This window comes from Astyanax mexicanus, chromosome 19, assembly GCF_023375975.1.
Source record: "Astyanax mexicanus isolate ESR-SI-001 chromosome 19, AstMex3_surface, whole genome shotgun sequence".
Taxonomy (NCBI): Eukaryota; Metazoa; Chordata; class Actinopteri; order Characiformes; family Acestrorhamphidae; genus Astyanax; species Astyanax mexicanus.
The window spans coordinates 1,465,463-1,477,482 of NC_064426.1; the positions used below are offsets into that span (position 1 = coordinate 1,465,463).

The 12,020-nt window shown below is 40.2% G+C and overlaps 1 protein-coding gene across 3 annotated transcripts; it reads right to left on the reverse strand.

Moving 5' to 3' along the window:
- Positions 1–2,216: 2,216 nt before the first annotated feature.
- On the reverse strand, positions 2,217–10,770 carry LOC103030623 (theg spermatid protein like). Of its 3 annotated transcripts, none has more exons than XM_049468261.1 (8): positions 10,674–10,770; positions 10,515–10,536; positions 10,059–10,115; positions 7,496–7,642; positions 6,160–6,276; positions 3,071–3,209; positions 2,841–2,975; positions 2,217–2,566 (listed from the first exon to the last, which is right to left on the reverse strand). In XM_049468261.1, the coding sequence occupies exons 1-8, from the start codon at positions 10,684–10,686 to the stop codon at positions 2,462–2,464; spliced, it is 735 nt and encodes a 244-aa protein (XP_049324218.1). In that variant the 5' UTR covers positions 10,687–10,770; the 3' UTR covers positions 2,217–2,461. The 3 variants fall into 3 exon arrangements, with proteins under 3 accessions (XP_049324218.1, XP_049324217.1, XP_049324219.1); XM_049468260.1 differs by having other exon boundaries at positions 7,496–7,645; XM_049468262.1 differs by lacking the exon at positions 6,160–6,276 and having other exon boundaries at positions 7,496–7,645.
- Positions 10,771–12,020: the final 1,250 nt, after the last annotated feature.

The following is a 12,020-nucleotide window of genomic DNA, read 5'->3' on the forward strand; positions in this document are numbered from 1 at the left end:
GAGAAGAACTGCAGTAATAAAGATATTGATAAGAGATAATAAAGATAAATAAAAAAAAACAGATTGTCTTTTGATCTGTGGTGAATTTTACTATTTTTACTGTTTTATTTGATTAATTTCAGATGGTTAAACATGAGTCAGTTTGAATTGGAGAAGTGTTTCTCTCTGTTAACCCTGTAGATCACTGTCTAGTCTCTGATTGGCTGGATCTCATGGTAAATGATGTAAGAATGAGAATCATTACTGGAAAATGTCAGAATGTCACGTCAACCACCCTCCCTCCATACATCCCATCAGCCGCTGACAGACAGCAGAGTGACATCAGCCCTCAGCTATGCAGCTACATCTCACCAACAGATGCTCAACAGGAGTAAAATCACACTAATCACACATACACACACAAACCCATACTAAACATATTACACAAACATTACGCACACATCACACCCAACTCACACACACACACTCTGACTCTAGTTATTGTGATGTTATTAGGTAATCACACTTTTGTTCTTCTTAAGGTTTATTATCTTTATATTTATTCACTTCTCCTCCTTCAGTTTTCATCATATTGACTCATTTCCAGCTCTGATACGTCCACCCAGATCAGTAATAGCGTATTTATATACAGCTTTAGGACACGATTAAAAGTTTTAATGCAGAACTCATCCAAACAAAATATATTCTGCCCTAAACTCTCCCATACTAACACACTAAATGTGTTCATAAACTTTTAAACCCCAGAATTCAAACCTCTTTACAGGTCACTTTTCTTGAGTGACATTTACTAACTTTGGCAAAATCATAGAAGTAACAGTGCAGTTTTATGTTTTATGATATACTAACTGATCCAATTCGCAGTTCTTATGAAATTAGGGTACATTTTTTCACCAATAGGAATGGAAAGCAGAAAACTGCAATATCAAATCACAAGTTTTGACCACCCAAAATTTAGCCAAAGGTTGAACACAGATCAATTAGCCAAAAGCAATTGCATTCCACTGCTTACCCAAATATTTTCAGACCCCAACATTTAGCCAAATGTTTTGAGATTCCACCATTTAGCCCAACTTCTTTGGCTTTTAGACTATTTCGGAAAAAAAAAAAACATTTAGAGCCCAACTTTAAACCAAGTGTTTTTTAGACCCTAACATTTAACCAGATGTTTTTGGACCCAACCACTTAGCCAAAATTTTGGACTTCACCAATTAGCCAAACATTTATGGATCTCACCATTTAACCAAATGTTGTTGAACCCCATCATTTAGCCAAGTGTTTTTAGACTCCAACATTTAACCAAATTCCAACTTTTGTCTAAATGTTTTTGGACCCCACCATTTAACCAATAGTTTTTTTTAATTTACCACTTAACCAAATTTATTTGGAACTCAACATTTTGCCAAACATGTTTGGACCCTACCATTTAGCCAAATGTTTTTGGACTTTACCATTTAGATAAACATTTTTAGACGCCAACTTTTAACCAAGTGTTTTAAACCCCAACATTTAGCCAAATGTTTTAGGGCTCCATCATTTAGACAAGTATCTTAACTTAAAAAAAACAAATAACACCTCAGCAACTACCATTGAAACAACCAAGCAACACTTTATCAACCAAATTGCAACCAATTATCATCACTTCAATAATCCAAGATCAATCTTGGTCATACTGGTTGTCTAGCTTGTTCAGGTTGACCATGTTTGTAGACCAGATAAACCATCAAACTCAAACAAATATATACCTTCTACTGGTTAAGAGATAAACTGGTCAACCAGCTTAACCAGCAGGAAAAGGTCTTTAGGCATCGTTGAGCAACAGTGGAGGAAGTCAGGCGGCTTCATAACGACGCAACAACAGCTAAACCTCAGATTGGGAAACAGCAGACATCCTGGCAGATCTCGCTCCTCCATCGTTCTGGAGAAAAACATGAAGAAGTGAAGAAAACGAGAAGAGCGCTCTACAGGAGCCGCAGGGTGATAGGTGTAGAAATGGAGTCCCGGCTGATCTGAAGAGCAGATGGCGGCGGTTTGAGGAGTCTGGCTGTGTTCTGTGAGATCCGTGAGGAACAGGACTCAGAGCTTTGTGAGCCGGCCGAGTCGAGCTGGATGTCTGCTTAAAACAACCCAGTGCTTCCAGATTCAGACAGAAACGCTCCAAGTTAAAGTGTAAAAAAACAGAAAATGGATCAATTACAATAACACACGGAAACCAGACATCTTCTCAGTGATTTTTATTTCCTCCATTTTCTCTTTCTCTATAAATATACACTGGGGATACGCATATGGCATAAAAAAAGCATTTGTTTGATGAAATAATAATAGAGACAAACGTATTTGAAGTCATATTGCAGTGATTCCTCTAAAGGTTTGTTGATAAATATGGTGGGATGAAGGATATCTACAGTACACAATGTTAGGCAGGTGGTTTTAATGTTCTGGCTGATCAATGTAGATTTTATGCTCAGTCCAGGTCCCGTGGGGGGATGTAGTCCTTACAGAGGGACTTGGGGGTGGACAGCTGTCTCACACGAGCGCTAGCTGTCGCCCTGCTCGCTCCTCTCGACACCTGGGAGTCGCAACAGTATAAACACACACCAAAATATATTCAGAATAATTTACTAATAGTTTTTAAATATATATATTAAAGAGTATACCGCTATCTGCATATTTCAGTTCTTAGAAATGCATAATTACAAACAAGTTATCAAAACACACACATCTATACAGACAACCAAACACCTATATAAACAAACACGAATGCATACAAAGACATACACACCTATACAGACACACCTACAGGCATCTACACTACAACTACACACACACACACACTCTCTTACAGGCCGGATGGGGCTCTCGGGGCGGCTGGGAGGGTAGAACAGGCTGCTCTCTCTGAGTTTGGGTAAACACAACTGCTCCAGTCTGGAGGTGATCCGAGCTGTTTTAGCTGCGTGGGTGATGTGTGTTTCTACTGCCTGAAACACACACACACACACACACACACAGAGAGATACACACAGTGATCACGCAAAAAATATCTAGTTGTTGTGTGTGTGTGTGTGTTTCTGACCTGGCGGTTGACCCTGAAGTCGGGGTGTGTGGTTTTGGGGCGGGCCAGTTGGACGATACGCGGAGATACGAGGGTTTTCTGCACCCCGGGGCTGATGTGCCACACAGGACAGCTGTACTCACACCAGTCTGAATGAGGACTGAAACACACAACAGCAAAATACCTGTTAAACTCTCACTTTAATTATTTTAAAATGTTTTGCATTGTAGATTAATACTAAAGTCATCCAAACTATGTGATATATAGTGAATAGCCCTATTTAATATATTTAATGTATCTAAAATGATCTAATCCATACTATGAGAAGACAGAACTACACAAATGACTTAGGGTCAGGCAATTAAAAAAAAAACAATTTCAAGAATTTTGAGTCATGTATCCTCAAGTACAGCCACTGCAAAGACCATCACAAATGTTAAAATGATGGAACTGGCACTCATCAGGACCACCCCAGGAAAGGAAGAGTAAGAGACTGCCATACTCCTGTCTTCTTTGTGTTTCTATTGTATTCACATCTCTGTCCTAGTCTGGATTCACCACAAAATCCCAGTTGGCCTCCAGTTCATCAGTTTGGCTACCAGTATCATTACACTTAAACTATCCCTCAGAGTTCAACACAATCCACTTTTAGATCTGCTACCATAAACCCCAGCACCCTCAGAGGAGCCTTATTATCCGTCCAATCACAGGCTCTCAGCTGCGCCGGGCCTGAACCCGGTCCAGAGATCCAGAACAGTCTGCAGCCCATGTGTTTCCACCTAAAACACATTACATAACCCAAACCCAGAGAGCCACAGATCAGAGAAATGCCGTTCGGCTGCTACTGCAGATGTTTGGTGGAGATTAAGACCACGAACACCAAGCCTGAAGCTGCTTCTGAAGAGTTTAGGCAAAAGAACAAAGTCCAGAACTTTTTGGACGCCTGCTTTTTCAACGCTTTTGCTGAAATCAAGGGAATTAAATGAGAATTTGTCCTCACTTTGCTGCAGTATCAGCCAAGCTAACATTTTTTTGTAAGTTTACCAAAAATGAAACACTAGGAAGGAACAAGGGTGGAGGCCATATTTTTTGTTTTTGTTCAGCAGGTCTCTCCGCTGGGTGGTGAGACCTGTAAAGCTAAGCTAAATTAAGTAAACAAGTCTATAATTCTTAAAAAAAAAAATATTTTAAAGTCAAGTGCTGGATGGTAATCTACACAGATTTCTCTCCTAAAACCTATTATTTTTATTTGGGTGAGTAAAGCGCTTTCCTGTTTACGTACAGTTATACTATAATAAGGCTGGGTGCAGCAGCATTAGCAGCTAACTGCTAGCGCTAGCTGTTGTTAATCTAATGCTGCCTGACAGCGCTACACTGAGGAACCCTGAACAGCAAAAGAGCTAGCCCTTTGCTAGCATAGTTAGCGACCAATGCTAATACTATTCCAGTCTCGGTGCTGGAGAAACTTCACTGAAACTTCTTTATAATGCTTTACTTCAATGGAGTGTTTTTTTTTGTGTTGATGCTTGCCATCAGATGCCAGAGCCCTGAGAGAGCACAATTGGCTCTCTTGCCCTCTCTGGGTGGGTACAGTACAGTAGATGGCGCTTTTTCTCTTCTTTCATCACTCCTAGGGTGATGTGGATCAGCACAAGGCTGCGTCTGTGAGCTGATGTATCAGAACCGAGTCGCTGCGCTGAAATAAATTATAAAATGAATTCCTTTAATTTCAGTAGAAATTAATAAGTGAATGAGCAGCCGTCCCAACACTTCTGACCATGGTGTGTAGTGTAGGTTTGAGATCTACAGTTCAGATTGTGGGCTCGTAATTGACTCTAATAGTGAGGTAAGATTTATGAAATACAATCTTCCCTGGACTTCCGCAGCCGTTAGTGAGCGACCCGGTGATTCTGAGTCACACAAAGCGAGGTATTGTTCCTCAAATCGTTCCTCCTCCTCCTCCAATCCTCTTCTCTCTCTCTTCCTTTTCTCAGTTCCCTCCCTCTCTCCTCTCTCTCCCTCCCTCCCTCCATATCGTCTCCAGGAATAACAGATGTCAAAATCTTGCCTTCCTCCTGTGTAGACTCTAATTTTAGTCATCAGAGGCCGACTGGAGTTCAGAGACTCAAGAGAAATCGAGACAAATGTCCAACTAAGCTTCTTTAATATATATTTACATAGTTCTGTTTGTAAAATACATTCATTTTTAATAAAAGCATATATATGCAGCTGAAACACTAGGGAACAGCCTAGTGCAAAATCCCAAATTATATTATCAACATTGACATTTTAATATTTTAACATTATAGTCATTATGACTTTTAGAAAAATATGTGTTTTGGGGAGGGGGGGGGGTGTAGTGTACTATAGGACTCTGTGGGCGTGGCTTAAGCTTTTGTTCTTAATGGCTTTATTTTTTTCCCCTTACATTACTTTTACTTTTATACTTTAAGTTGTTTTGAAACCAGAACTTTTACTATTTCACTTACAAGAGTAAACAATTTTATTTTCAGGGACTGATGACTGTTTCTGCAGACTAGGCTGCTGCCACTAGGATCGAGAAATCGCTGGTTCGAATCCTGGTCATGCAGCTTACCATCAGCTGCCGGAGCCCTGAGAGAGCACAATTGGCTCTCTTGCCCTCTCTGGGTGGGTACAGTACAGTAGATGGTGCTCTTTCCCCTCTTTCATCACTCCTAGGGTGATGTGGATCAGCACAAGGCTGCATCTGTGAGCTGATGTATCAGAACCGAGTCACTGTGCTGTGCTGATTTTACATGTGTCGGAGGAGGCGTGTGCTAGTCTTCACCCTCCTGGTGTTGAGGCATCACTAGTGATAGGGGGAGTCCGGGTAGTTGGCCTCTTAAATTGGGGAGAAAATGGGTTAAAAATGAGAAATAAATGCCTAAAAATCTTTGAAACAAAACAAGAGCTCTGGCTCTTGATGCCAATCAAATGTAAAATTTTGCACAAATTGTCCACCCTGTCGTGCAACTTGCAAGGTAATAAAAAGTGATTAATCTGGTGTATTAATTTAATTTATTGATGCTTTTATATGTTTTGTGTGTAGTTTAACGGCTTCTCGGGTTTTCGAACCCGTGACCCCCTACCTCACAACCTGGGAGCTCCTGGACCGGGCCCTGGGGGTCGCCATGCGGGCGGCCTGCTCGTACTGGGTCTCGCGACAGGAAGGGCGGGAGGTCTTCGCCGCCCCCTCCTCCCTTTCCCTGCAGGAAGGACAGAGAGAGGATGTTTCGCATCAAAACAAAGAGAAAATCCGCCTTTTCATGCGCTAACAATGGGACGAGCCAGCGAGGGTAAACAGGGCGGGCGGCGGAGGAAAAAACAGCGGGTGTTTACCCGCCTCACGGGCACAGCTCTTTATAATCAGACCGATTCCTCAGATTCTCCGCGGTCAGAGGAGGATTGAGGATCTCAGAGCAGCCAAATCTACTTTCCTCATTAAATCGTTAAGGGTTTTACAGCTGTGCGCATAACACACATAACTCAGCGCTGATACCAACACCAGAGCCTCTACTGCAGATTCATCAGAGAATATCACTCTCTGAGAAGTTTAAGAAGTTTAAGAAGAGCTTCAATCCTGTCTTTGCTGTGAAGCGACACACTGCCCCAACACACTGCTGGTGTTTGATTGATCGATAAGTGAATGATACTCAGTCGCTCCTAGTAGTGATGGGAGGAACATTACTAACAGTGATCTCAGTGATCTGTGCAGAACATCCTGCAGATCCATGTGTTGCTGCTTTCTCTCCTGCAGAACTTTCATTTTTCAGCAGGATAATGTTCACCCACACACAGCAAGGGTTTCCCAGGAACACAGTCTCCACCAGATTGCAGCACTTCCTCGTCCTGCAGATCTCCAGATTTATCACCAATCCAGCATTTATGGAGCAGCTGGGACTCAGCAGCTGGGACCTACGAGTGTAGAGCTACAGGATCTACAGGCCCAGCTGTAGCAACATCTGTGGGTAAATGTGCTGCAGGATCCATACAGAACCTGTAGAACCTCCAAACCCAACCCTCTCAATCTCATCTTATATCCAGCATAGAGGAACCAACAGGTACTAGATCCTCCTTTCAGTTACAGAACAGATTTACCCCCCAATAAACTTATTAATAAAATATAATACTGTAATCACTACAATATCATTTCTGATGTCACTGAATTGCTAAAATATGGGGGATGATGTCACCACAGATTTTCATTACATTACATCACAGAGTGCACACATGTGGAGGAAAAGCTGGGGGCGGAGTCAGTCAGGTGTTTCCTGTAGTCTTGGAGGAATTGTTGGGGTCAGGGATGTGACATCAGTTACTCAGTGATACACAGAGTCTACAGATCAGACTGAAGATCAGGAGCTTCTTCAGCCGCAGATCTACTGAACGCTCTCCTAACAGGAAGCTGTGAGTTCCGGGTCGTACCTGAACAGGTTCAGGTGCAGGTTCTGGTTCAGGTTGGAGAAATCTGGTTTATTTTGGGCTAAAGTCTGAATCCTCGGAGAGGGAACGGCTCCTAACGCCCCCAAGGAGAGCAGCCATATTGACTCCTGGTTCCCCCACGTCAGCTTCCTACTGCACACACACACACACACACACACACACACACTATGGCAAGCCAACTAAGCCAAAACGTGTGGGAAAGAAACGCCTCCACGCGTAAAAATATGACGTGTCCACACGTAAAAAAATCACGTGTTGACAGATAAAGACGTAATCTTTTTACGTGTGGAGGCGTAAATTTATGCCGTCTGTACATCACGTGCTTTTTTTCACCTGTACAGACGTGGATATATTACGTGTACAGACGTAAAAAATTAACGTCTTGGGATTTACTGTCCATCTCAAAAAGCCGCAGTTGCAATATGCAGCCTGTAGATGGCAACATTTACTGAGCTGTAGAAGCAGTCTTAATATGCCTGTACAACACCTCATATCTGCTAGGACAGATTAAAATGTGGATAAACAAGTATTTTTAATGCCACAGTGCCCTACTCAGGGAACATAACATTCCCTACATTAACACACAAGAAATATAACTATTATTGCTAGGTGTAAGACAGATCCCACAGGGAAAGTCATATTAAGTCAAGTCGTATTATAGCGGCACAATTAACACTAAAGCAAGGCTGTTATTAAAAATGTTAGGTCTAAAAAAAAAATTAAAAAAATGAACTACAATCAATATAAACACAATATTTCAGTCCTAACTGTCCACACTTAAAGTCTTAACTTTTAAAATGTTATACTTTTAAATTGTAATTTTGCTTTTTTAAGCCCTAGTAAACAACATTCGGTGTTCAGCCACTGAATTTAGTAAATTTAGAGTCACAATTTCTCTGTATCTTTTATTAGTTTCTTTTACATTTTTATTGTCCTAAAGCAAATCAAAATGACAAAATAACCATAGATTATTGTGCAGATGACTAGTACTACAAAAACTAATAATAAAAATAATAATAATAATAATAATAATAATAACAATAATATGACTAATATATATACTATGAATTGCATTTTAATAAAATAGACATCCAAAGTATACAATACAAATAATACTATATTAAAATATAGCTTTTTTAAACTGTTTTAGCATTCTCTGTTTTATAGATGTGAAGTGTTTTTATTGTCTTTTTTTCGTTTTGAGCGCACGCCCCCCCCCCCCCCCCCCCCAGAGGATGGCGAGGAACCCGTATGTAATTTACTGTAATTTAATGTAATTTATTTAGAGCTAACAAGTACTGAAAGCAATGGCAGGGCGAAGATTTAGATTGCTTCAGGAAAACTTTAACAGAATTGTGAACAGCCATCTTCGCAGAGATGATACAGGTTCTACAATTCAACAGAAAATTTTGCAGAGCCATGATTGCACTGACCTAAAGGCAGGGTAAACACTATGGATATAAAATGGCGGGGGTTACATCATGTGAAATAGGGGGTACATCATAGACACATGATTACAACGTTTCAGTTATGTGGACCTTGCGTGCAGAGTGTGTATGAGTATGTATGGGGCTATGTCACGGTACGTAGACACTGCGTTGTAACCCACGTAAGCGTCTTATGAATATGGAATACAATACGTTGCATGACATCATGTGTTGTCAGGCTGCCTTATTACAATGCAAATATATGCATAGGCGCGTTTACCGATTGGATGTTAGATGCCAAAACGTGTATACACGAACAGTTTTACCGCCTGTACACGTGATTTTTTTTACGTGTGGACACGTCATATTTTTACGCGTGGAGGCGTTTCTTTCCCACACGTTTTGGCTTAGTTGGCTTGCCATACACACACACACCTGTGATGAGTACATTGTTTTTTTTTGCATCAGCAGCTTTTTAACTGTGACATCAGAGATAGACAGCAAATAGATAGAATAGACAGAAAGACAGATAAAATGTATGGATGTATGGATATGCTGGCAGACAGACAGACAGAGAGACAGACAGATGAACAAATGAGAGACAGAGAGATAAAAACAGAGGCAGGCAGACAGAAGAAAGAATGGACAGACAAACACAGACAGACAAATAAAATGATGTATGGATAGGCTGGCAGACAGAAAGACAGACAGACAGACAGACAGACAGACAGACAGGAAGATGAACAATAGACAAAGAGAGATAAATTCACAGGCAGGCAGAAAGAGAAAAGAAAGAATGGACAGACAGACAGAAACACAGAGAGACAAATGAAAGAATTAATGGATGTAAAGAAATATAGACAGGCAGACAGACATATCAACTGACAGACAGGCAGACCGATTCTTTAAATAGATAAATACACAGACAGATAGAAGGATGATGGAAGGACACAGGGTCAGATAGACAGTCAGACATACAGGCAGAAATACAGATAAATAGATAGGTGTGATAGAAAAGATGTACAGCAGCGCCCCCTACTGCACACTGTGTAATCAGCAGGTCTCCACAGACTCACAGAACCAGAATGATCTATTATTGATCAGTATCGGACTCTTACCCGGGAGTGGTGACCCATATAGATTTGGATTCCTTGTGCTGAGCGAGCTGCAGAATTCTACACACATAAACACACACATCAGTTATTATATTATATATAAAACATGGTCATTTAGTGCATTTATTTGCAGAAAATGAAAGGGGCAGAGCAAAGAAAACAAGTTCTTTGGTGGAATAATCCATTTTTTTAACTACAGTTTTCATGCATCTTGGCATGTTCTCCTACACCAGTCTTACACACTGCTTTTGGATAATTTTATGGAAGATACCTGGTATATATGTGTGTGTGTGTGTAATAATGTGTGTATATATGTGTAATAATGTGTGTATATATGTGTAATTCAGAGTAAATGTTGATTATTTTTTAAAAACAGTGTTTGTATAAAATGTAATCAACCATGTTTGCCACATAAAAGACACATTATATTATTATTGACTTATATTATGAGGTTCCCACCTGTTAGATGTTCTGAACTCGCCTGAAAATAAAAGCAGAGTAGTACATGTACTTTAAAGTGAACTCAAACAGCCATGTTAATATTTTACACCAGTTATACCAACATATATATTTACACCTATCCTATAGCAGTATGTTTACTTGTGTTGGAGTTATTACCTGTAATCACCATGGTGCTCAGGTGAAGACCCCTCAGGTAGCAGGATCCTGCAGCAGATCTGCATTAGCTCCTGTCACAGGTTTCCACGGCAGCCGTTTCCTCAGCAACACGGGTCACATGACTTCTTTAGGAAACAGAGCGAAGCCTGCAGGCCTAAATCCACCACAACCTGATCTTGCAGACCTGAGAACATCTCACTCACCACAGCAGACCTCAAAAAGATAGTTCCTTAAAAATCTTACAAATATATTTATTAAGTGTTTAGTTTTTTTTTATGTAAAAATGTACTCATATACTCATCATCACCATCATAATCATCATCGAAATACAAATATTTTCACCTAGAAGAAATCTTCACTTAGCTGGCGGAGATCCCACCTATCACGAAGGTTCCGGGAGTCTCCCTCATTTTGCTTATTATACCACAGTTAGTTCCGACCCTGCAATGTGATTGGCTGAGAGGAGTTTTATGAGTGACATTATCAGCCGGTAATGCCCTGTAACCGAAGTTCTCCATGTATTACTCCTCCTCATACAACGATGCAACGATGCAGCGCTTACAAACCAAATGAGAGGTCATTATACACCACTGGGGGCGCTGGATCCCATAGAGACACAGAAACGTAGAAACACCATATCTCCAGTAGGCGCATTATGCGACACTAGTAAGGAACAGGGGTGTCGCCATGTTTTCCACTTATCCACCCCAAGCTAAAATATTATTATATTTTTTCCCATATTATTTGTTTCACTTGAAAAAGTACCATCACTCATAATCTCTTCATTTTAATATTTTTTTTATTATATTGAGAAGCAAAACCCGTAACAATTTAAAAATGTTAACAAATATATTGCTTCAAAATCCAACTCTAGGTAACAACAGAAACACAGAATATATAAAACATATATAACAGACATATACAGATATAAACCAGTTTAAAAACCCTCAACCAACCTCAACACACCGTCATTCACACTCACGATAAATACAGATACAATCAGAACACACACACACACACACATTAACTAACTGACACATTTCCTCCTCCTCCTTTTCAACTAAATAAAACACATTTCTCCCAAAATACACACAGTAAATAAAACACTTAGTCTTTGGCATTCTTTTCCAAACGCTCAATATACAGAACAGAACTGTGCAAAATCTTTAGCCTCCTGTAAAATTCACAATTAAAAGTGTTTATTTCTTTAGTAAATCACTAAATCATAATATTCATTAGGGGTGTGCCATATCGTATCATATGCAATAATATCCCCCATAAATATATCGTGCCACATCACCCACCCCTAATATAATATAATATATATATGGGACATCAGGGTCCAAC

Bases quoted from the DNA above. Each gene is read 5' to 3' on its own strand.
- LOC103030623 (XM_049468260.1), bottom strand. The intron at 10,116-10,514 runs GTGGGAACCTCA...TTATGTGTGTAG, and splicing joins GAGTTCAGAACATCTAACAG to AATTCTGCAGCTCGCTCAGC. The intron at 2,567-2,840 runs GTAAGAGAGTGT...TGCGACTCCCAG, and splicing joins CCGAGAGCCCCATCCGGCCT to GTGTCGAGAGGAGCGAGCAG.